Source organism: Thermobia domestica, chromosome 3 (genome assembly GCF_964235325.1).
Source record: "Thermobia domestica chromosome 3, izTheDome1.hap1.1, whole genome shotgun sequence".
Classification (NCBI taxonomy): domain Eukaryota; kingdom Metazoa; phylum Arthropoda; class Insecta; order Zygentoma; family Lepismatidae; genus Thermobia; species Thermobia domestica.
In genome coordinates this window covers 309,285,718-309,312,817 of record NC_137456.1, presented here as the reverse complement: position 1 = coordinate 309,312,817, position 27,100 = coordinate 309,285,718, and the positions used below count along the sequence as shown (strand labels likewise).

Below are 27,100 nucleotides of genomic sequence, written 5' to 3'. Positions count from 1 at the left end.
TTCACGAACAGTTAGGTTAAGACGTATAGTGTCTCAATTTTCAGTCCAGGGTGCGCGGTGGCTCAGTAGTAGAGCGTTCACCTCTGGTGCTTGGGGTCCCTGGTTTGATCCCTGCTCGCGCCAAGTGGACTTTGTGGTGGACAAAAACAGTGCTCGTGAGTTTTCTCGGGGTTCTCCTGTTTCCTCCCACTTTCTTCATTTCACAATTTCATTCATTTCTCATAATCACCGTCTCCTTTAGCCTAACCGGCATAACCGTGAGACGTAAAACTAAAGATTTCATTTTCTTTTTTTTTCAATTTTCAGTCCAAAAATAAAAAAAAAAATAATGAAAGCGCACACTTCAAATTCTGCCAAATAAAATTTCGAATGATTTACGAAGAGTTGCAATAAATATTCAGATTACTAAACTAATCCTATACAGTACGAAACCCCAAATCGTTTGAAATATGGAATTAACCGGGTTTGATTCTACTTTTCTCATTAGGTTATTTGCAGGTTTGGGATTTAACAGTTTATGAAACTGAATATGAAAGAGGGATTTAACTGGTTTTGCATCTGTATTTCTCAGTTCTTCACATAGTAGGGATTTTTTTTTCGAAAAATTTCCCTCCAGTTTTATCTCCAAGATTTTTTTATAGTCCACCATTTTAGGCAAAACGAGGATTAGGCCAAACGAGTATCCTTATTTCGCCTAAAATGGCAGACATAAAGCTTATCTTTTATCTGTCATAAAAGTGTCAGATAATTGGTTAGGCGAAACGAGGATTGGCCAAACGATGCAAGATCATGTTGTCTACCAAATTTATTTGACTAGTAATCGAACCAGGAACCCCCTACGTGCTCTACCACTGAGCCACCGTGCCCCCACGAACATTGATAAAAAAAATACTGAAATTACTTTTACTCAAAATTCGTGCGTTGTTAAGTTACATATAAGATTGTGGAACAACTGCCCTTGGTTGGCTGCAGTTATAGGTGTATATTGGAGAAAGAGGGACAAATGCCACCTCTGGTCACATGGTATATCGAAAGTGTTTTAAGCAGCACAAAATATTAAGTTGGGATTCAACAATGTTTTATTATCTTTCCAGTAAATTTAACTAATGAAAGAGCATGTTGCTAACATACGAGGAGTGGCTGGTAAGTTCGCGGCCTGAGGTACTTCATTCTCGTACTCATTAATGATAGTATTAATGCCGCATTCTTTTTGGAACTATAAAAATCACTTCACTTCAATAATAATCTTATCACGCTACTTTCTGGGGAAGGACAAACATAACTATGTCAGCCAAATACAAAAATACCCACAATTTTGAGTACTGCGTCGTGATAAAATACGTCGTGAAGAAAATCGCCTACACAATTTTTGCAACACATGTCAATCTTTAAAAAAAAAAAAAAAAAAAAAAACTGGGCCATCGTGTATGTACTACACAGTGCCAATTTCCATGTTAAGACAGCAATACATTTAGAAGTAAATCGATAAAAGCGCCTGCGGCTTGCTACCACAGATCATGAGAGGTTTAACAAATTTTGAGATACTTCTTGTTCACCTCAACCATAGGTTGGTGGGCAACATGGAAATTTTAAATCTTTTCTCTCGCTTGGGAGTGCTGTTTTATACTTTGATAAGACCTCTTCTTCGTAACTGCATCTAGATATTCTATCCTTGATCTTCCTCTTCCTGTTTTCTTTCTGCCTTTCCCTCTGTCAGAACGGTGATCCAATCAGAGTGCCGAATAAGATGGCCAAGCATGCTTTTTCTTCATTTTCCTATTACCTTCTTTGATCTGTCGTCCTTCATTAGCTACCTTTAGTACGTCTTCATTCCTTTTCCTTTCGGTCCATGATACGCGCAGCATTCTGCGCCAACACCACATTTCAAATGCTTCCAGCTTGGATGTTTCAGCTTTTCTCAATGTCCACGTCTCTGTTCCGTGCAGCGCCACGCTCTATACGAGGGTCTTAATAAATCATTTACGAACGTCCAACGACACATTTCTTGATGTTAATAGTCCTCTTTTCCTGTTGAATGTTTGTTTAGCCTGCGCTATTCTGGAACTTACATCTTTTTCACTTCTTCCGTTCTAAGATATGAGACTTCCTGAAAATATAATAGCATCATTAGCATATCAAATCTCAAATTTCCCACCCGAAATTTGAGATGCAAATGATGCTATTACTCATCAGATAAGTCAAAGTTTAATATACGTATTGGAATCAGATGAGAAACCTTAAGCGTGGTGAAAGTTTGACATTAAATTATAACACCAACATATCACTACAGCAAAACACGCAGAAGGATACAACTTAGCTTTTATTGAAGGTATTAAGTACGCTAATGAGTATATTAGTGTGTTGTGTTCTAACCTCTTAAACGTGCATAAACTGAATCTATAACAGAAGGGGTCTTTAATTACCAACACACCAACGACAGCAAGCACACTTCCGTGAAAGCTAGTTGTAGTTATTGTATAATATTACACGATGGCTTTTAACTTTACCACAAAGTCCAGACGTGTAAATCTTATAGAGAATTCGAGCAAGGAAACTCTGCAAAAACCTTCTTTGGAAGAGTTGCCTAAAATATCCCAAGAAAGGACAAAAGTATTGGTTCGGTCTATGTCCAGGTGTTGAGTTGAGTTGATTTTAGTTTAGCGTCCCTTTCAGCAGCGAGGCTATATGAGACGTGGACCTACTGATTAACGTGGAATCCGAACCACATGAGCTCCCGCCGGGAATCGAACCCGGGTCTCCCACGCCAAAGGCGCGTACGCTAACCGCTTAGCCACGGAGGAGCTCTATGTCCAGGTGTCTCGAGGTCTATAGCACACGAAATATTAGATCTTTCATTCGCTACTTCATTATTTAGAACGATTTGATAATTTTATTTCTGTACGAAAACTTTTTTTTTTTTTTTTTTTTTTTTTTGAGTCAGAGAAACATCTTATTTAAGTTTATAAAATATATTTTTATTGTCGTGATGAAACGCTTCATGGGGAAACATATTAAATAGGTGTACTTTCATATGAATGTAACATTGCTATTTATTTTTCATTTGTAAATACACCTACGTCAAAAACAACGGGTATGTGAATATTTCTTAGTTAATGGATAGGCTATGTTTTGTCACAAATTAACCGTTCGTAGATATCATGTTCTTTACCTCGTCTGACTGTCCACATTGATTGACTTTCTATGTTTGTTCAAGGAAACAAACTCACCCCTCACCACTGCAAATGAAACACAAGATCGTGGGAAATTTCCGGGAGACTGCTGCTAAACTATTTGCGTGCATACATGCTTTTTATAACGTTTCATTGCCCATTTATTTATAGGCCGCATTGACACTTTTTTACACGAGATACACCGGTTAAAGAATAAAGTCTCAATGTCGTCGCGACGGTGGTAACAGCCACGTGTTACGGTGCTCAACTACTGCATTCAACGACATAATTATTATATTTTGAAGAACACAAGACGGAACCACGCTGAGATGCATAAATAACTTCTCGATGACGGGTATTGATACTTCAATATAAATTTGAATGTCTTTCACATCAGGGTTTCAGTCAACTGAGTTTTATTTTGAGAAACACGATACCTGGCACATAATAAGTGGCTGTCTATATATAGCAAAAAGAATGGCAGAATTGCTAACAGGCCCATTCATTATTCTAACAGGAAATCGAAGGTTGTATTCAATAACACGCGTATTTGTCTTGCCTCGAAGTACGATTATGTTATATTATCTATGCGATAAAAATAATACCGGCTTTGTAATATTGAATTTTATATATATATATATATATATATATATATATATATATATATATATATATAAAAGAGAACGTACAAATCCTTTGTCCGCTCATCACGCTAATACGGCTGAACCAATTTCTTTTATTTTTGGGGGGTTATTAGGATTTGGACCCTAGATGGTTTTTATCATATCACTTTAATTTTCAATTACCAGTGTCTTGAGATAATTGACCATTCAGGTGTCCATTACGTACAAATCCTTTGTTAGTTCATCATAGGTATAAAAATAAACGTATTTATATGCAACCCGCATGACCGTGTCACTCGGCGGGTTAACATAAATGACAGGCGATATAATGTTAACATTTACTGCAATCTTCTATGGTTTTTATCATATCACTTGAAAGCGAAAAAGTAAAAATTATCTAAGTAACAAAGTTTATTGCGTTCCGGGGTGACCGCAGCGAAGCGGGGTGAACGCTGCTAGTATATACTGTCTCATAATTCGTGTGTAAACTTTTAATTTCATAGTACTCAGCAAACGTAAAAACTAGAACTGTAAAATTTACAGGCAATTAAGAGGAAGGCCAGAAGATTTGTTTGATAGCAAAACAAGATCACGGGTGATATAGTCTGCGCAGATACAGGGTCAAAGGTCAAAATGCGACTTTTTCCTTATGGGATTTCAATGTTAAATAGTAGTCTCACATGCCATTTTTTTTTTTTTTTTTTTTTGAGTATCCATCTCCGGTAGCAAAAATTGGTATATCGACATAATTCTGATCCGAAACAATGTGATAACGAAAACTGTGGTCAATCAGAGGTCAAAGGTCACGTAGTTAAAATGTCATATTTGATGTGTTAACAAGTAAGAAACTGTGATATTGAAAATAATGATTTGAGGTGCCATAGAACACATGCATAAATGTCCTTCCAAAGGAGTGTGTATGGGCATAGGAAAAAGGTCAACAATGTCATAAGGTCAAAGGTCACGCAGTTAAAATTACGTTTGATGTGTTAGCAAGTGTGAAACTGCGATATTGGAAATAAGGATTTGAGCTGCCACAGAACACATGCAGAAAGGGCCTTCTAATTGGTGTGTATGTGCATAGGAAAAAGGTCAACAATGTCATAAAAGGTCAAAGGTCACGCAGCTAAAATGTGATATTTGATTTGGTAGCACGTATGAAACTGTGAAATTGGAAATAAGGATTTGAGCTTCCATAGAACACATGTAGAAAGGTCCTTCCAAGGGATGCACATGACCATAATGAAAAGGTCAATATTGACATAAGGTGAAGAAGCGTAATTTTGTAATTCAGGTACTGCAGGCAATGGTATATATTTCTGTACCTGTGATGTTTAAAACAATGAATAGAACGTAATTACTTAGCTTTCCAAAACTGCATTCGAAATGTTTTTTTTTTTTTCCTTATAGAAACATTAATAGCTATTTGCTACAAAGAAATATTTGAAATATTGTCTTACCTGTACAACAAACACTGACGTCCTTCTAGACTGTAAATCTTTTTAGTAGTTTGCAATTTATTCCACGTGACCTTCTTGTTGTGCTAAACATAAGTTCTCTCTGTGTATAGAGGTCTTTGTGAAGATTTTTTCAAGTGTGTCTCGAGTTATCTGTTCAACGGCACGCTGTATCGATTGTCGAATTCTTCAAGTGTTGGAGTTTTATAAATTTGTTTAAGAAGTCCCACCGAAAGAAGTCACATGGGGTTAGATCAGGACTTCTAGCTGGCCACTCAACATCAGAACCCATACTTATTAAAGTTTTTAAATCTTCCTCTTAAAATTTGTAATGTTGCCTTAGTACGATATCAATTGTGTGGATCGATTTAAGTGATCAAGTTCAGGAAAAAAATTCGCAACATATTTTGGTATGTAAGTTGATTAACGTTTCCTTCGAAGAAAAACGGCCCTATTACACCAGTTGCTGTCAGTCCCATCTACACCATAATACCCCTTTGATCTGCACAGCGCTCAATTCTTTCCAGTGACTGGGCGTCGGTGGACTAGGTGCCCAGAACCGTGTATGTGACGAAGACAGCATTCCATTAAAAAAAAGCTTCATCTGCCATTATAACTTGAAATAAAAACATGGGATTTTCATTTGTCTATCAACCAGTTATAAAATAAAATTCTGGCACCGAAATCACCATCTTGCAATTTATGTACAATCTTCATCCTGTAAGCCTTAACCTCAAGCACACGCAATATCTTATTCAGCAAACTTCTTTTAACGTTGAGTGATACACTCCGGCGACGGATTGATTATCTGTATGAACTAAGCACAGAACGAACCACTTTGCGTTTAGTGTCCTCGGTAGAGGTCCTTACAGGTAGTCCTGCCTTTCGTTGTCGCTGAGAAAGATGTTCCTTGCAACAACAGTTATTCCAAAACTGTTTGTAAAGACGAAGAATATGGGTATTGCTTATTTTCACACCCCACTGTGCAAGCGCCTTTCTCCGCGTTTTTGTAACCGATTTCCTACTAAGAACGTAACACTCAAGCAAATCGGCACGTTATTCCTTTGTTAGAGTAATCACTGTGACTTAAACAATTACACATACACTTCCAGACACGTAGGCCTGTGAGTATAGGAAAAATAAGAAATACAACAGTTTTTATTTTCTTACACACTTACAAGATTCCCTAACTCATTTACTTTTAAGCTCAACTGCACACTCCACTGCCTCACTATCTCTGTCCAACCAGATTATCATTCGAGTAACACCAAACCACCCTTGTGAACGAAACAAACTAATTATTTCACGTGAGCCCAAAACATAAACAGACCGTGTTTATGCTTCAGTCGCGAAAGGATATAAATAAACGTTAAGAGTTCGCCTCTTCCACATATGGGGAAGCAATTTATTTTCAGTGGAGACATTTTTTTCTTCTCAATTTTCTGGGTAAGCATTAAGGCGATACTAAGGCTGCCATATTTATTTTTCATGAGAATACGGGACACCTTTGTTCTTCCCTCAAACTTCTGAACTCAATGCATTGTTTGGAAACAGTTTATTTTCAACGTATCATAATATTTCAATGCATATGGATACAAAGAAATAACGAACAATCTATAGTAGTCTGCTCTCAGGAAATTTCCTGTTTTCGGAGGACTCTTGAGCTTTTGCATTTACATGTGATATTTTCATTAGAATATGCTCATGCGCGCCAACTATATGGGTGCTCCGGGGATCCGGCACCCACAAGAATTTTAGTTTGGACCCGGGTTTGAACCCGTTTCTCTTGCGCTTAAGTCAATCGTGTTACTGACTGAGCTAGGGAAGCTCCAACTTATCATTATAGTACCGGCATATTTCACTTTATCACAGCATAGCCTTTTATGACAGTGTTCATAAAAGATTTTAACTAAAACTCAATCTATCAAATATCGAGATTTCCGTGAAAACATATAGACAAACACGTTCCGCCATTGATATGCACCCACATAAATTTTGGAAAGTCGGCGCCGTTGTATGCAAAAAAAAAAAAATCGTGCACCTACTATGTCCTAGAATGTCCTGCACACAATAGAGCGCATTCTATAATGACTTCCTAAAATTAAGTATTCTTATTTAAAAATAAAAGATTTCCGAGAGCCCAGAAAAATTAGCCGAGAGCTTACATTCAAACACTGTACGAATTCAATTTAACAATTCGCATAGTTTCATACCAGCAATATACGAAAACCGAACTCGTGATCTTTAACCCCTTATGATCGTCCAAATTTTCATTTCTGCTTGAAACGAAACCTTCAATAATTATTTAACAAATGTTTTCAGTGGCATTGTACTATAAGATGTTGAAAGCGAAACGATTCTCACAAAGATTACAGGCGAATTGCTGAAGGTCACAAAGTCACAGTTTCCCATTTTTCAAATAAACATTCTGTTTTAAATAAAATGCCAACCAAATTGGTTGTCAAATATTGCCGTATCATACTTGGCAATATACGAACTATGATCATCTTGTTTAGTGACCTTTTACCTTTTACGACATTATTGACCTTTTATTGTGAATGTATTCTATGGCCACCTTTCTGCAAGTATTCTATGACAGGTCAAATCATTTTTCAAAACATCACACTTTCATACTTGCTAACACATCAACTATGATGTTTTAACTTCGTGATCTTTGAGCTTTTATGACACTGTTGACCTTTCTCTATGCCCATACAGACCCTTTGGAAGGACATTTCTGCATGTGTTCTATGGGAGCTCAAATTATTGTTTCTAACGTCACAATTTCATACTTGTTAACACATCAAACATGACATTTTAACTGCGTGACCTTTAACCTTTTATGACATTGACCTTTTTCCTATGCACATACACACCGATTGGAAAGACCTTTATACATATTTTTTATGGCAGCTCAAATCCCTATTTCCAACATCACAGTTTCATACTTGCTAATACATCAAACATGAAATTTTAACTGCGTGACCTTTGACCTTTTATGACATTGTTGACCTTTGTATCAGGAATCACCTCCCAAACTTTGTCGATGTTGGTTTGAAACACCCTGTACATATATATATATATATATATATATATATATATATATATATATATATATATATATATATATATAAACAAATTTATGACAGATTGCAAATTCAGTATTGCCTCCGGAGTCTGAACGTCCAACACACATTTCATGTGCGTGTTTGCATGTTTCCCCTGCCATTCATGCACCTCGTCGTTCAGTATGTTGTCAGAAGCTTAAGTAAAAGCATATCGTGTGACTTTTACTTTGAATTTTGTACAAAAATTATTCAATTTTGAACCAATATGTTGCTTATATTCTTTATAACGGATATTTTTTCTTTTAAGATTAAATGTGGTTCGTTTCTTCACAGAAAAACTGCGAATAAGCCCTGTCTCTTGAACTACATCAGTAAGTCTAAGGCTTCTTGTCGTGATTAAAAGTGAAATGAAAACAGGATGCATAGCATACGCGTGTGCATGTGGAGCGATCTTCTTACCTCAAATTTCCCTCAAGGAATGGTTTAATCCACATTATTAAAATTAAGTTACAATTAACACCTATATAACAGAACCGTTGCCCTTATATTAACACTGGTTAAATTGAAATAATTCACTTCGCTTAAAGAGTGTTTCAAATTCTAGACTATTGTGAATTCACCGTGAAACTAGTTTAATGACAGTGCTCGTGCCCTAGTGGGACTCAGCCCAAAGCAAAATAAAAGTTTAACTATACATACCGGTTTAAGCCAATAATTCCAACACAATACAAACTCTTCTTTATCAATATAGGAATCCTGAAAAATAAAGAATATATATATGTGTGAAGTTTCGATTTTAAGTAATGTTCTTTCAGATTAAAATAGAATTGGACCTGGACCTTAAAATCTCCGGAAAAAATCCTTTCCAGGTACAGACTTCCAAAACCACAAGATAAAATGAATATCGGACACTCTTTTAAAATATTCCATATACTATAACTAACTTGCTAAAAATTATCCAAAAAGCATAATTTTTGGTAACGTAAATCCTTAATCTCTTAGATTTTATCTCAATTGGATATTCCGTGATCTTCAACTTTTTCATTTCCCATTTTAAAAAAATTATAAATTTGAGGAATCAAAAAATTCTAACATCAGATAGTACACATTCCTAATATAGGATTGGAAATGAACATGGAATTTCAATAAAATTACATTTATTCTTACAAAATGTTACATTTACTGTCAGAGTTACCGGTATATATTACAAGTATTATCATTACACACTGTTATCATTACAGAATTGCTATTTATTTTTACGTATAGCTACAATTAGCAAAACATATTCCTTACAAATATCACACACGTATGATTTTCAGTTATCACTGTCACCACATAATTCATGTACCCACCGGAGGCAAGGAATGCATCAAATCCACTTCACAAAATTATAGAACATGATATAGATTCTGCTTATTCTCGGATATTTGGAAGTCCTAACTATCCGATATTAGGACAGAAGACAATCATACTCAAAAAATAAATTCATTTTGCGGGACAATTCATTTGCTATCGGTCTAGAATACTCAGCTATCTTCCTATAATAAATTAGTTCCTTCTTCCCTTCGATGTGGACAAAAAAAAAAAAAAACAGTTAATTAAGATTCTCTAGATACACTCCGAAAACTGATAAATATTTCCCTTCTTCATAAACGCATAGTTTTTTCGAACACGTTCCACTTGGAGAACTCTGGCGAGAGAATCCGGCCCTAGTTTAGTGGCGGGTGAAAGGAGTATCACTTATTTTGCGAGAATCGCGAACATTCAATATTAGGCTGGTATCTGATATTCGGTCGGATTACCACACAATGCACAAATATGTTAAATTTTATTTTTTTTTTTAAAAAAAGTATCCGACTGTCCCCTCAGTCGATCTATCAGATCAAAATTAGTTAGGGTTTCCTGACATGGATACAGCATCGCAAAAATGTTTCACTGAAACACAGTTTGTTCAAAAAATCGTCACTCATAACTCTTTTAATGACAAAATTCTTTGTAGGACGTGTGATAATTACGTGTTAAATGTTCTAACAACTGCCCTCGATGAGGATACATCTAAAAGCGATTACGCACTATGCACCACACAGTTGTTCGAGACCTTTTTAAGTTCTCGAGTAGCTCTCGCTGTACTTTTAAGAGCTGCGTTGAAAACAAGTTCGAATTCTTTCAACATCTGCCTTAGACGTGGAAGGCCCACGAGACAATTTTGCCTTACAAATTCATCCTGTTACTTTAATTGTTGATACAACTTGCTAATGGGTCTCTTTGATGATGGCTCTTTACGAAAATTTGTATACGAAACTCACGCTGAAAACTCGCAGCACTTTTGTAAGAATAACCGACTAACGTGAAATTATTCGACCCAAAATGATTTATGTACCACAGACAGCCATCTTGAAACTTGTCACTCTGACACCTAGCAAGAGAATTTCGAACTACTATGACTGTGCAAACCAAATTAGAGGATGTGATCAATAGTATTTCAACACAAGTTTAATCATTGATAGAGCTCTCATCGTTCAAATTATTTTAAAACAAGTAATCAATAATGTACGATTTAAAAAATCTACAGTTGTGTTCCAAATTCCATAAATAGTAAGTTTTGTAGTGTTCCTTGGTGGCTGTCACTGTCCTCTTAGAATCAATTTCTTCTATCCCTGTAAGAAATCAGGCTGGCTATGAGCCCGCTTTCTTCCTTTGTCTTATAAGAGCTTTTGTTTGCTACAATATGTAATCAGCCAAGCATTGCCAACAATCGTTTGTCCACTCCGAGGAGAGGTGGATGGACACGGTGGGTCAGTGGTAGTAAGCCAACCTCTGGTATAAAGGGATCCAAGTTTTGATCTCAGGCCAAGTGATTCTGTGGAAAAATTCTCATTTCACAAGCTCTTCAATGATCACTGACTTTCATTAACTACCTTTTTTCTTTTGCCCACAGAGCATAAACGTGGGACTTGAATTAAAGATTTTACTTACGTACTTTTATTTAGTCCGCTGCACTTACTAACTACAGAAGTTATGCAATCACGCACAACAAACAAAAAAATCCGTTGCCATCTTGATTTTTTCATTTATTTATTTTTTTATTTTTTTTACCTGCTGGGACGCCACTCATAACATTATTAATAAAATCTACCCTTCTGAACAGAACATCCGGGAATCCTTCACGTCATTCAGTGAATCCCTTATGGCTTAATTGCACAATTCTGAAGTAGGCGTATTTGGATAAGTTGTGAAAAGTTTTCAGTCAACATGTTGCCATGTTTGAATTGGGAAAACTCTCGTAAACTTATGACGTACTGAAAGTATCACCACTTCCCAAAGGTTTGCCAACGGCGACACCACTTTACAGTCCTCTCCTGTCAAATATCACGTACAGTCTTTGTTCTTTGTGGTCACATATCATAGTAATCGCTTGAGTAATGACTAAGCTTCGGATAGTTAAGCACTAAAATACCTCAAAATATGCATGCAAATATGTCCTTAAAATCGTCATAATATGCATTCAAACGTGCACTTAAATATTCCTAAATATGTCCTTCGAGACTAAAATGTAATAGATATAACAGAAATAGCTTTGAATAACGTGTTTTAAGAACATTTGTTTATTATTCTTATTAATCAAAAAGTACACATTTAAATTTTATGTTTACCTTACCTGATTGTACAGTACGTACGTATACCTTTAACAATTATTTTGGTAGCCGTTTTTAATTTTATAGCTACAATTTTCTATTACACTTACTACGATGGTTTCACTTGCACTTTTTTCGGAGCGGTTAAATAGGGAGGGTCACTGCTTACTGTTGCACTTGATAACAATGTACTGCTTCAAATGTTCATAAGTGAACCTATATTTATTATCTTGAAGACATTTTTATTCCGAAAACACTCTTTCCACATCGCACGAAACAATAGGTTGTAATTGTGTAACATTGGACATGCACTTTGTTCGAGAACATTACCAACATTACCTTGCCGGTGTCAATTAAATCAATTTGCTGTAGAAAGTTGTAGGCAGAGTTCTTTGAAAAAACACATATTCGAGGTTTTCCGACACCTCTGTTCTCCCAACGCCTGCTAAAAGCTGTTCGACTCTCTTCACCTCTGCAAGACTCTCCTTCAAAAACAATCGCCTTGTTTCAAGGCTTTAATTGTCATGGAAAGGTACATGAATTTCAAATGAATGAAGGTCCCAGTTCGATTCCCCATGGGGGCACTCGGTCGAAAAAGTGTAAAAAAAGCTTTTTCAGGCCAGCCATCCTGAATGAAGTTTTCCTCATTCACACCAGGCAGTAGTGCTATTCAGCCGGTTCGCAAGAACCGGTTGTTAAAATATTTTGAGTTCGCAGAACCGTTTGTTATACCCAGACATAAACCACACACGCATGACCTAATCAAGAGTGAATTAAAGGTGCCAAACAAATGAGTGAAAACACCCCTGTACTTTTCCCGCTCGCTTGTATTGTTGCTAAAAACAAGTAAAATTGAATTGCTTCAATTCAATGGGCAGACATAAATTTGAATGGGTAGAGAAAAATTTGAATATGAATTCCAGGATTTTAAAAGAACACGAATTCTTTTAAACAAATAACTGCATTCAGTTCTTTTCATTTTTATAAGTAAATATTTATATTGTGTTGGAAAACTGAGAACATACAGTGTATATAAATTGAACCATACAGAAGACATTTACATTACACGCTTTTCCGGAGTTAGTTGTTAGCGATCGTAACTGTAATGGACCGGTTTGACATCCATTACAGAATAAGATTATTTTTCTCTTTATACGCCCTTATCTTTATCCTTACCAACATCAAAAGTTTATTAGTTTTATTAGTATTGCATTTATGCTATTATTTCTGTTATTTCGTTGTATAAGTTAATGTTGTATTATAATTAATCTGCGCCACCGGCGTACTGGCGTTAATGGCCGAGAAATTATAGCCAGTTGTCTTCTTTCTCCTCTGTTGAATTGAGATTTTCTGCTGTTTTTTATAGTATTAGTGATTGAAATAGAAATAACTATGTATATAGTAGTGTTGATCAAGAGAAGAAAACATGAATTTGACGTAGTGGTTTAAATAGTCTGGAATCCGTGAGGATTCCGTAACTGGAATGTCTTCTCTCCTGTTTATAAATAATATCTTTCACACCAGGATGAATAGAACATCTTAGAAGTTAATTACAAATAACAATTCGGATGCCTGTACAGATATGATAGTGTAGTCGTTTTATTATTATTGTGTATGCCATGTCAAATGATTAGGTTTGCTTCCTGTGATTAAATGATTATCCTTCTGCTATTGCAAAACTAAGTCACTAAAAGTAATATAAATATTATTGATATACATATATATGATGAAATACGACGATTTAAAAGGACTAAATATGCATTGGAATACGAAGATATTAGTAAGCAAATGTTAATTATGTGTATTGGTGGATAAAACAGAAATGCTATTACGTACATAACTTACATGTTAATGTTGATGAATTTGGATATATGGATGTGTACACTATCATAATCACACTGGCATAACCGTCTTGATTGTAACCGATATGATGAGACGACAACTGTTTATTTGCTATATACAGTAACAGAATTAAAACTAGTCAACATTCTACAGTTGTGTTTAATTCCTATTCTCATCTTATGGAACGCACTGTGTATTCATTCCTGATGTACTTTATTCAATTCTAGTTTCCTGTTTCCTTTCCTTGTTAGCCTGTCCTACGTTGGCAACGAACCAGCTCTCGGAAGTCCGATGTTCTAATGTTAACCGAGCGGTATTTCTAGCTGATCGTACAATAAGCAAAACGTATTGTAGGATTGCCTGCACCGTACCAGAACGGTGTAAGAAAGGGCACTACAAAATTGGCGACCGTTTATCCAGGATACAGTAAAGTCTGGTATTACTGAAGCACGACGTGGTGAGTAGGTAACAAGAAGAGAAACATGAGAGGCTACATACATGAGAAGATGACCAGATGCGGATGAATCACTGGATTTTCGACAATATGAAAATAATGGAAGCAAATAGTGATAAGAAAGACTTAGACAAGGACTGGCAATATGCCTGCTGCATAAACAGAAAAGTATCAGATAAGGAAGGACGTAAAATAGTGGCATCTCTAATATGTGCTAAGTGTGATTGTAGTTACCACTGCAGGTGTATAAATATGACATACGAAACGTTGGAACAATTGATTTTGAAAGAAGAAGTTTGGATATGTGATCGTTGTAAGAAAGAAAAGGTAAATGCTCATTGCGAAAAAGAAAGTGTGCCGCAATTAGTTTTGAAAGAAGTACCACAAGAAGAAAAGTACACTGACCTAGATGACATTAATGCAACCTTTGAAACTATAAAGAGGCTGTTAGGAACTCTAATCCAACAGTCAAATAATAATCTAAATGAGGTTTGTGATTCGAAGGATCAAACTCATGATGAAAATAAGAAGTTGTGTGAAACTATTCCAAAGAATCAAGTAAGCAGCAAACAATATTCTGAAAATATAGAAGAGGTGAAGAATGCTGCAGACACCTCGCACATTGTACAAATGGAGGTTTCTCAAGAAGAACCTAAGGTAATACCTGGGAAACTAGCTGTTTGCTGTTTTTGTGGTTATACTTCAGCATATTTGAATCATTGTCAGAAATGTAAAAGAAATCTTCCTAAAAAAGTGAAAATAATTTCTGAAAGTAATTGTGGTAGTGTTGTCAATTTGAAAGATGAAATATCATCAGATAAATGTTATAAAATGCCTAATAGGACGGACGAAAATACCAGTGAAAGTAGAGAGATAACTGCGTTGGCTAATACAAAAACTAACCCTTCAGAACCAGACAAACCTACTCAAATTAAAACTCTTGAGGAACCAGTTTGTTTAACACTTTCTTCAGAGCAAGAGAACTCAAGTAGAGATGAAAACAGTGAATCAGAAATGAAATGTAATTCTTCTTTAGATAAGGAACACCCAGCGACTGTGTACATCAATGAAAAGGAGCAAATTATTATGGATAGCTGTGATGAACCTAGTTGTACATATGAGCGACAGCAAGTAAAAGGAAGTGAAAGAGAATTGGATATGGAAAGAATGATTAGAGATGGATCGGCGCCAGGTCAGTTTACTTTATTACAGTGTCACAAAGTACGAATAGGATCATATGAAGCAGTGCCAAAAGATAGAGTGATGCTGTTGTCGGAAGGTGTACTCCCTATTGCGAATGAATATGAAAGCGTTGGTAATAGTGCTGCGTTTAATCAACAAGACGATACTCGGAAACGCAGTACATTGCTACCTCAAAAATTACCAGATGATAGCAAAGTTATTTTGAAAAAAATATATGAAGCTCCTAAAGTTCTTGAATTGGACAGCAAAGAAGCAAATGAAATACTTGTAACAACATCACCAAAAGAAGTACAACAAGTATATAAGAAAGCAAATGAAAGGAGAAAAAGAATGGAACTAATAGAACACCGAAAGAAGAAGAAAATGAAATTTTGTGGACTTGAACGAATAAAGGATGGATGGATGTATCTGAAGAAGCCAAGAATGGAACTAGTAGTGCATCGAAAGAAGAGAAGAAAAGTATATGAAGTTCGAAAAGGAATCCGTAAACTGAGGGGAAACTTGAATAGCGATATCTTGACTTGGAAATACAAAAGGAAACCTAAAGCATGGAAACGGAAATTAAAGAAAGGAAAAGAAGAGATGAATTGGAAATCCCGAAAGAAAATTAAAAATAGTGAATGAAACCTAGTTCATGTAAATTTTCTCACTCGTCCCTTGTCTCTATTATTGTTTATTGTGTATATGTTCTGTGATGTGATTTGAGTGTGCCCGGAAGTACCTTGCACTAGACAATCATAAAAAATATATGTGTATATATTTTTTTATTTGAAGACGGGGCAAACTGTAATGGACCGGTTTGACATCCATTACAGAATAAGATTATTTTTCTCTTTATACGCCCTTATCTTTATCCTTACCAACATCAAAAGTTTATTAGTTTTATTAGTATTGCATTTATGCTATTATTTCTGTTATTTCGTTGTATAAGTTAATGTTGTATTATAATTAATCTGCGCCACCGGCGTACTGGCGTTAATGGCCGAGAAATTATAGCCAGTTGTCTTCTTTCTCCTCTGTTGAATTGAGATTTTCTGCTGTTTTTTATAGTATTAGTGATTGAAATAGAAATAACTATGTATATAGTAGTGTTGATCAAGAGAAGAAAACATGAATTTGACGTAGTGGTTTAAATAGTCTGGAATCCGTGAGGATTCCGTAACTGGAATGTCTTCTCTCCTGTTTATAAATAATATCTTTCACACCAGGATGAATAGAACATCTTAGAAGTTAATTACAAATAACAATTCGGATGCCTGTACAGATATGATAGTGTAGTCGTTTTATTATTATTGTGTATGCCATGTCAAATGATTAGGTTTGCTTCCTGTGATTAAATGATTATCCTTCTGCTATTGCAAAACTAAGTCACTAAAAGTAATATAAATATTATTGATATACATATATATGATGAAATACGACGATTTAAAAGGACTAAATATGCATTGGAATACGAAGATATTAGTAAGCAAATGTTAATTATGTGTATTGGTGGATAAAACAGAAATGCTATTACGTACATAACTTACATGTTAATGTTGATGAATTTGGATATATGGATGTGTACACTATCATAATCACACTGGCATAACCGTCTTGATTGTAACCGATATGATGAGACGACAACTGTTTATTTGCTATATACAGTAACAGAATTAAAACTAGTCAACATTCTACAGTTGTGTTTAATTCCTATTCTCATCTTATGGAACGCACTGTGTATTCATTCCTGATGTACTTTATTCAATTCTAGTTTCCTGTTTCCTTTCCTTGTTAGCCTGTCCTACGTTGGCAACGAACCAGCTCTCGGAAGTCCGATGTTCTAATGTTAACCGAGCGGTATTTCTAGCTGATCGTACAATAAGCAAAACGTATTGTAGGATTGCCTGCACCGTACCAGAACGGTGTAAGAAAGGGCACTACAAAATTGGCGACCGTTTATCCAGGATACAGTAAAGTCTGGTATTACTGAAGCACGACGTGGTGAGTAGGTAACAAGAAGAGAAACATGAGAGGCTACATACATGAGAAGATGACCAGATGCGGATGAATCACTGGATTTTCGACAATATGAAAATAATGGAAGCAAATAGTGATAAGAAAGACTTAGACAAGGACTGGCAATATGCCTGCTGCATAAACAGAAAAGTATCAGATAAGGAAGGACGTAAAATAGTGGCATCTCTAATATGTGCTAAGTGTGATTGTAGTTACCACTGCAGGTGTATAAATATGACATACGAAACGTTGGAACAATTGATTTTGAAAGAAGAAGTTTGGATATGTGATCGTTGTAAGAAAGAAAAGGTAAATGCTCATTGCGAAAAAGAAAGTGTGCCGCAATTAGTTTTGAAAGAAGTACCACAAGAAGAAAAGTACACTGACCTAGATGACATTAATGCAACCTTTGAAACTATAAAGAGGCTGTTAGGAACTCTAATCCAACAGTCAAATAATAATCTAAATGAGGTTTGTGATTCGAAGGATCAAACTCATGATGAAAATAAGAAGTTGTGTGAAACTATTCCAAAGAATCAAGTAAGCAGCAAACAATATTCTGAAAATATAGAAGAGGTGAAGAATGCTGCAGACACCTCGCACATTGTACAAATGGAGGTTTCTCAAGAAGAACCTAAGGTAATACCTGGGAAACTAGCTGTTTGCTGTTTTTGTGGTTATACTTCAGCATATTTGAATCATTGTCAGAAATGTAAAAGAAATCTTCCTAAAAAAGTGAAAATAATTTCTGAAAGTAATTGTGGTAGTGTTGTCAATTTGAAAGATGAAATATCATCAGATAAATGTTATAAAATGCCTAATAGGACGGACGAAAATACCAGTGAAAGTAGAGAGATAACTGCGTTGGCTAATACAAAAACTAACCCTTCAGAACCAGACAAACCTACTCAAATTAAAACTCTTGAGGAACCAGTTTGTTTAACACTTTCTTCAGAGCAAGAGAACTCAAGTAGAGATGAAAACAGTGAATCAGAAATGAAATGTAATTCTTCTTTAGATAAGGAACACCCAGCGACTGTGTACATCAATGAAAAGGAGCAAATTATTATGGATAGCTGTGATGAACCTAGTTGTACATATGAGCGACAGCAAGTAAAAGGAAGTGAAAGAGAATTGGATATGGAAAGAATGATTAGAGATGGATCGGCGCCAGGTCAGTTTACTTTATTACAGTGTCACAAAGTACGAATAGGATCATATGAAGCAGTGCCAAAAGATAGAGTGATGCTGTTGTCGGAAGGTGTACTCCCTATTGCGAATGAATATGAAAGCGTTGGTAATAGTGCTGCGTTTAATCAACAAGACGATACTCGGAAACGCAGTACATTGCTACCTCAAAAATTACCAGATGATAGCAAAGTTATTTTGAAAAAAATATATGAAGCTCCTAAAGTTCTTGAATTGGACAGCAAAGAAGCAAATGAAATACTTGTAACAACATCACCAAAAGAAGTACAACAAGTATATAAGAAAGCAAATGAAAGGAGAAAAAGAATGGAACTAATAGAACACCGAAAGAAGAAGAAAATGAAATTTTGTGGACTTGAACGAATAAAGGATGGATGGATGTATCTGAAGAAGCCAAGAATGGAACTAGTAGTGCATCGAAAGAAGAGAAGAAAAGTATATGAAGTTCGAAAAGGAATCCGTAAACTGAGGGGAAACTTGAATAGCGATATCTTGACTTGGAAATACAAAAGGAAACCTAAAGCATGGAAACGGAAATTAAAGAAAGGAAAAGAAGAGATGAATTGGAAATCCCGAAAGAAAATTAAAAATAGTGAATGAAACCTAGTTCATGTAAATTTTCTCACTCGTCCCTTGTCTCTATTATTGTTTATTGTGTATATGTTCTGTGATGTGATTTGAGTGTGCCCGGAAGTACCTTGCACTAGACAATCATAAAAAATATATGTGTATATATTTTTTTATTTGAAGACGGGGCAAACTGTAATGGACCGGTTTGACATCCATTACAGAATAAGATTATTTTTCTCTTTATACGCCCTTATCTTTATCCTTACCAACATCAAAAGTTTATTAGTTTTATTAGTATTGCATTTATGCTATTATTTCTGTTATTTCGTTGTATAAGTTAATGTTGTATTATAATTAATCTGCGCCACCGGCGTACTGGCGTTAATGGCCGAGAAATTATAGCCAGTTGTCTTCTTTCTCCTCTGTTGAATTGAGATTTTCTGCTGTTTTTTATAGTATTAGTGATTGAAATAGAAATAACTATGTATATAGTAGTGTTGATCAAGAGAAGAAAACATGAATTTGACGTAGTGGTTTAAATAGTCTGGAATCCGTGAGGATTCCGTAACTGGAATGTCTTCTCTCCTGTTTATAAATAATATCTTTCACACCAGGATGAATAGAACATCTTAGAAGTTAATTACAAATAACAATTCGGATGCCTGTACAGATATGATAGTGTAGTCGTTTTATTATTATTGTGTATGCCATGTCAAATGATTAGGTTTGCTTCCTGTGATTAAATGATTATCCTTCTGCTATTGCAAAACTAAGTCACTAAAAGTAATATAAATATTATTGATATACATATATATGATGAAATACGACGATTTAAAAGGACTAAATATGCATTGGAATACGAAGATATTAGTAAGCAAATGTTAATTATGTGTATTGGTGGATAAAACAGAAATGCTATTACGTACATAACTTACATGTTAATGTTGATGAATTTGGATATATGGATGTGTACACTATCATAATCACACTGGCATAACCGTCTTGATTGTAACCGATATGATGAGACGACAACTGTTTATTTGCTATATACAGTAACAGAATTAAAACTAGTCAACATTCTACAGTTGTGTTTAATTCCTATTCTCATCTTATGGAACGCACTGTGTATTCATTCCTGATGTACTTTATTCAATTCTAGTTTCCTGTTTCCTTTCCTTGTTAGCCTGTCCTACGTTGGCAACGAACCAGCTCTCGGAAGTCCGATGTTCTAAGGTGAACCGAGCGGTATTTCTAGCTGATCGTACAATAAGCAAAACGTATTGTAGGATTGCCTGCACCGTACCAGAACGGTGTAAGAAAGGGCACTACATAACTACCGTTTGAAAATACCCTCGCGTTTCCACTCGCATCGCTATTTCTGAGAACAGATTTAAAACTTTTGCTTTGAATCATTACCCACTCTATTCTTCCAAGAAATTTCGCATATGAAACAGAAGAAACGTTTTTTCGTGAAATAATATTTTCCGTGATAGAATGATCCAAGCAAAATAAGATATTCAAAACCGAATTCGTCAGATATTCATCTCATACTGTTTTTTTTTTTTTTTTCCTTTAGATTTGAATTTTCCAAGAGAAATCAAGTTTATTCGCATTCTGGCACTGATTTAGGACAAAAAGAATTTGAAAAGGAGTAAACTGAAGTCCAAAGAAGATGGCAGGAAGCTTGTTCACAAACGAGATGTCCGTGCTCCTTCACGTGTGCAGCCACATCGAATCTGTGATCTAAGGGGAAGAGAACTTCTTTGTATCGTCGACACTGGGAAACTTTAAATACAGGAAACATCCTGGATTCCACAAAACGAGGTCAATGTCAATTCTCTAGATCATGTTTCACTGCATCTTACTGCAGCACTTCCTCCTTGCCAATCGTCGGTGACCTAAGAAGTTGGGTGCGATCTCCTTGGAAAAACGACAGAATGGAATTTCGAAGAATTAAGACTGGTTAATTAAACAACCTTGTGGGGTTAAAATATTATTACGGTACTATCATTTTGTAATACTTTGATTTGTTGGCGAGAAAAACCTACAGATTGATTAGAATACCAGCATTTCGTAATGAAAAGTTCTGCCATTAATTTTTTTTTATTGTGATAACCCCCAAAATAAACAAAATTTATGAAAAACAAAAATCAAAAAGCGTTGCATAACAAATGGGGAAAGGTTGAGCCTTGCATTACGAAGTGTGACAAGGGTGAGGGAGAGAGTAAACAAAAACAGCGTTACATAATATGTGAACGGCCCCTAATGCCTATTACGTGTCCTATCTATTTGCAACATGTTTTCGAATGACTCCTTTGTCTTCATTAGTTTTCGAAATAAGTATCTTCGAAGCAATGTGTACAAAATGAAGTGGTCTTTTCATCAATATCTCGATCGACTACTTGTCATGACCAATACTATCATTCCCCAAAATATGGTACTTTCCTGATGGGATACCATATATATATTTTCAGAGAGAGAGAGAACCAGTTGTTAAAAGATTAGAATAGTACCACTGACACCAGGCAAATGCTGGGATGGTACCTTACATATAGGTTCCAGGGCGCTTCCCTTTCCCCGAATAGTGTGCTCGGCGAGGGACGTCATCCCTCATACGTGACGGTCTAAATGACCTTAGATGCCGAAAGCCCAGAAATCTTTAAAAAAAAAAAGAAAGAAAAAAGAAAAGAAAGAAAGAAATCTTTGAGTTACGTCCGACGGTTATGCCGGTCAGGCTAAAGGAGACTGTGATGATGAGCAATGAATGAAATGGTGGAATGAAGGAAGTGGGAAGAAACCCGAGGAAACCCACGTACACGATGTTTGTCCACCACATGGTTTACCTGGCGGGGGCTGGGATCGAACCCGGGACCCCAAGCACCTGAGGTGAACGCTCTACCACTGAGCCACCGCGCCCCCTCCAGAAATATAAATCCTAAATCAAATGAATAAAAAGGAAGTTCATCTTTAATGCCGTTAGCACTAAGAGTTATTTGCGCTTCTTTGATGCAGATTACGTACTTTACATCAAATTCTTTGACAACATTACATACTATTTTAATATTATCTGCGTATCAAGCTACCGAATCAAGCCAAATGCTCCATCGCGTTACAACAGAAGAAGGAGGTGCGGAATACATCCAGCAAGTTCCTTAAACATAGCTTGAAGACTGGGAGCTTTCAGAAAACTTTGTTGACAGAAGAAATGGCACTTTTTGGATAAAGTGTACGAAGAAAGGTAGCGCCAGATCTATTTTAAACTTAATTATTTCAGACATATTTGACAAGAATTGTGTAACTTCAATCAACGTAAATGTGTTTTAAAAAATGAACAGAGATGCCCAAAAAAGCTAAGAACGTAGCGAGAGATCTACTTGCACCATTTGCACTAGGTTACACCTTCTCTCGGGCATTTAAACTACGTAGCCGACTTATGAACCTATGCAAATGATAACAAGAACAAGATTCCTACTTAATTACCTGTTACTACCGTACTAAGAGTAGTTCTTAAAGTAAAACTCTTGGAAATGCAGCCAATAAGATGCCGCCCCAGTGGTGGTTGTTGAGGGAAGTCACAGTGGTAAAAAAAATATATATCGATATGCACTACAAGCTAAGGAAAGAAAGGTTATTTAATGCACTAGCATAATACCCGTTCTTCGCACAGAGAGAATACGTTTCATTTTGAACATAAAGGGGTGACTTTGGATTGAAACGGCATCGGAAGTGTCTCTGTTCGTCTCCGCGACCCCGAAAACTATGGATTTGACATTAATATCAGTCATTTTCGATCACTTTTATATATATATATCTCCCCCTCCTCCAAGTTGCGGGGCTGAATTTAGATTTAAACGGCATCGAAAGTGGCACTGTTCATCTCAGCGACCCCGAAAACTATGGATTCGGCATTAATATCAGTCATTTTATATCATTTTTAAATATCTTCTCCCTTCCCTTCCCTAAGTTGCACCGTCAAAGTGAAATGATAAAAACCATCCCAGGCCCGAACCCCATCTATGTGACAAATTTGATCGAGATCGCTCGGGTATTTCAAGAGTTATTAAGTCACAAACATAGTGACTTTCATTTTTATATATATATATATATATATATATATATATATATATATATATATATTGTTTTTAGATCTTTCTGAAGCCGTGTTAAGCTTTTTGCCTTTCATTGTAGCATTTTATTTATTTATTTATTTTAGCAAACTTTAAGAGCAGCCACTGTGTGAAAGAGCAGAGAACTCAATACTTCCTACATTTATTGATACATTTCTATCACAACTCAATGAACACAATACATACACATGTTTTTTTCACATACGAATTTTCAAGTATAAATAATTAATCTTCTGTGTAACTATATAGGCCTAGCTTAGTTTTATCACATTTGCATGTATTCTGTTCATGCTCACATACGAATATGTTGTACGAGATTCGATCAACATTAACGAAGCTGCACGCGATATCTACACGAAAATTCAACGACCAACAATATTTGACAATTTGACGCCAAACATTGTTTTCTATCGATACCGGAAAAATGTAATTATTCGCTCGACAACTGAGGATTGCAATGACTACTGTCATTGCTACATTCAGTTTCCAAGTACATTACTTTCTGCTGCGTGGAAACATTTCTCTTATAGATTACCAGTATGATGAAAGTTCGTAAAATACTGTATCAGGTAGTCTAAACATTATTGAGCCTTTTGCACACGAAATGGCATTAGTATCCCAATCTCAGGGTATATGAGTCACAACCGGTCAGAACTAACGTTATTTGACAATGACAAGACAGTCGAAACGAGATTGAGACAAACATCTATAATTTAAGACAATACTGAGACGAGACTAACATGTAAGTTTAATCTCGAAAGTCTCGGCCTTGTCTCCAATATTGACCAAAAAAATTATTGAAATTATATTTACCCAAAATTCTTGCGTTGTTTAAGTTACATGTACGATAGTGAAACAATTACATTGGATGGCCGCAGTCATAGGCATATATGGTAAAGAGGGGCAAACGGACATGCTAAGCAGTTTTCTGTTGCTTGTATGAATACGAATGACCGAAGAGAACAAGATATTTCTTACAAACCAGTATGCTTTGTACAAAGTAAAAGTATAACAAAGAAATCAGTTTGTCAATTAGTCAAGGATATACTGAACAATTAGTATACAAGGATGCAAGATGTCCATATGCCCCATGGGGTGGGGCAGAAGGACAGTTAAAGTTACAGTTTATAAACCACTAACATTGTTACAGTGAATGCGTACAAAGTATGCATCACGACCATTTGGATCGCATTCTACATGGAACCAGAAAAAAAAAAAACAACCTGTACACATTACCCAGTCTTCTCCCTCGAGATATCGTTTCCATGAGTTAAACTTCTAGCTGTAGCATAGGACAATGATTGCGCTACACGCGCACTAAGCGTTTTGTGACCTTGTACGAAACCATGCTCCCAATCTTTACAAGCCATTTTTGCATCATTATGGAATATGTGTTTGTATTTGTTCTCAACAGCAAAGTTGTACGCCAACTTTCGTAATTCGCGTAGAGTTAACCCAAATCCCATTTCGTCCAAGGCAAGTAGATGCTTTTCTAATTCATTTTCTGTTGTGCTGAAAATGTTGTATGATCTCCAAACTTTCGGATTATGTGCGATGACATAACGCGTCGTCGTAGTGTATTACGAGGGACATTGCAAGTTGTCGCTGCAGTTGACAGAGGCATCTTGTCTTCACGTACGGCTCTACCAGGAGCGGCTATGGACTCATTTTTCTATTTGCATCTGTGTGTTGTGCGAGATCGATAACGTACCGTCTTTGCAAGAAATGGTAGTACTAAAAGAAACCTCTTAAGTAATATACATACACAGAAATATTGTTTTTCTACTTCATACTAACCATTTAGGTCACTGTCCGTTTGCCCCGCTAATTGCGTGTCCGTCTGCGCCGCACACACATTGGTTTCAAATATTTCTGACCCTACTCAATAGATGGCACGCAACATACATTTACTCTAGTGGTGCGTGTAACTATCCATCTATTGTCGGCTGCTCTTCCCGCGAATGTTTAGCAACTTTCCTTCCTTGTCAAATATTTCATTTCTGAAGTCGAGTTTTTAGAAATCACGTTTTGAGACACTTGCCTCCGTGTAATTGTTGCCAATTTCTTCGCAATAGTGCTGTACACATACGATATTCAGTGATTTCTACTCCTGCGATGTGAAGTACGAACTATTACCAAACACCACACACGACCCAACTCACTGTTGCCAGGTTAGCATATTTCCTATTACAGGTACTATATTTCTTAACTCCTGTCCGTCTGCCCCTATCGTCCATCTGCCCCGTCCTTACCATAAGGGAAGAAAGGGAGGCAATTACACCTCTGATAACGTACTATACCGAAAATATTTTGAACAAGGATTCGTTCTCTTCCCATTCATTTTAATTACTCCAAAAATATGTTGCTAACATATTCCGAAACCTAATTTCGTAAGCAAACACATAAGGTTACGACCTCCCAGCGTTATTTTTCTATACAGTTGAATAATTATTTAGGGAAAGAAGTGTTTAAAATTTGTGGTTGCGTTACTACACTCACCAGGAACGTACGCAGGAATTTATAACCGGGGATCTAAATTCGATATGAGGATAAATTAGATTAAGATGTCTAAAATTGCCCCTAAAATTAGACAAAATTTACAACAACAAAAAAAACTGGTATTTAGGGAGGTCTTGACCCCTCAGAACCCATCCCATGGGTGTGTGTCTAGTACCAACTTCCCTTTAAAACTGAAGGTAAAATCTTCAGACTGAAGGAGAGTAGAAGCACACACTTCAAAACAGTACAGGGTGAAATTATTAAAAGAGAAAGAGCATCTAATTAAACCAGAGATTTGGTTAGAGCCAGGGCGGATGCAGGACGGACTTCTGGGGAGCGGTGGGTTGTAATACTGCTACTTAGAGCTACTTTTAAGAGCTCCAAACTCTGGGATGGGTTCTATCTATATATAAAATATTAAGGTTTCCTCTTCTGGAAGGGGGTGATCGCCACGATGGCTCCCCCCCCCAGTCCCTTGGATCCGTAACTGGTTAGATATCAACCAGCATTTTGCAATTAAAATGTTTACCCAAAAAAGAAACGCTAACCAATAAATTACTGTAAACATTTTCTCTTTCTTCGTTTCTATGCAGACTATAGTTTGAAATATAATCCCAACATTCGTAATGAATTTACGGATTCAGTGCATTATGTGATATATGGGGTTGAATAATTGATTCAACAGGAAGTAAACAAATACAGTACTGATTGATTATAGAGTTTAATTGTAGACCAAGTACTACACCAAATCAATGAGTTAAAGTGAGATCTGAATTATTACTTGGGTTTTATCCAAGACTTGATACACCTGCTGAAGATTGAATTCGTACACGCACACACAAAGTATGAGTGTTAATCATTTAGATATGAAAGAGTATGTGGTTTACTATAATTCCCCAATCAAGAATGAAGTTAGGACACAAAAAGAGGAACGACAGGCTGCAAAATGATTTTAACTTCAACTTCACACAACTTACCGAGACGAGATTGAGACTTTGCCCCCGAGACCGAGACATGCATCTGTTAATCGAGACGAGATATTTAAGTTTATTTAAGTTTTACGTCCCACGTTTATGTCGGTTAGGCTAAAGGAGACTGTGATGATGAGAAATGAATGAAATGGTGGAATGAAGAAAATGGAAGAAAACGGGAGAACCCCGAGAAAATCCACGAGCACGGTGTTTGTCCACCACAAACTCCACACGGCACGAGCTGGGATCAAACTAGGTCATCTCGTTTTGATAC

The 27,100-nt window shown here is 36.1% G+C and overlaps 1 protein-coding gene across 1 annotated transcript in view; it reads right to left on the bottom strand.

Annotated features, from left to right (window-relative positions):
• Window positions 1–27,100, bottom strand: part of Naam (Nicotinamide amidase) — a 165,398-nt gene that overhangs the window by 68,227 nt on the left and 70,071 nt on the right. The window contains exon 4 of the mRNA XM_081753861.1: window positions 9,018–9,074. Within this exon, the coding sequence (XP_081609987.1) occupies window positions 9,018–9,074 (57 nt within the window). The remainder of the gene's footprint in view (window positions 1–9,017; window positions 9,075–27,100) is intronic.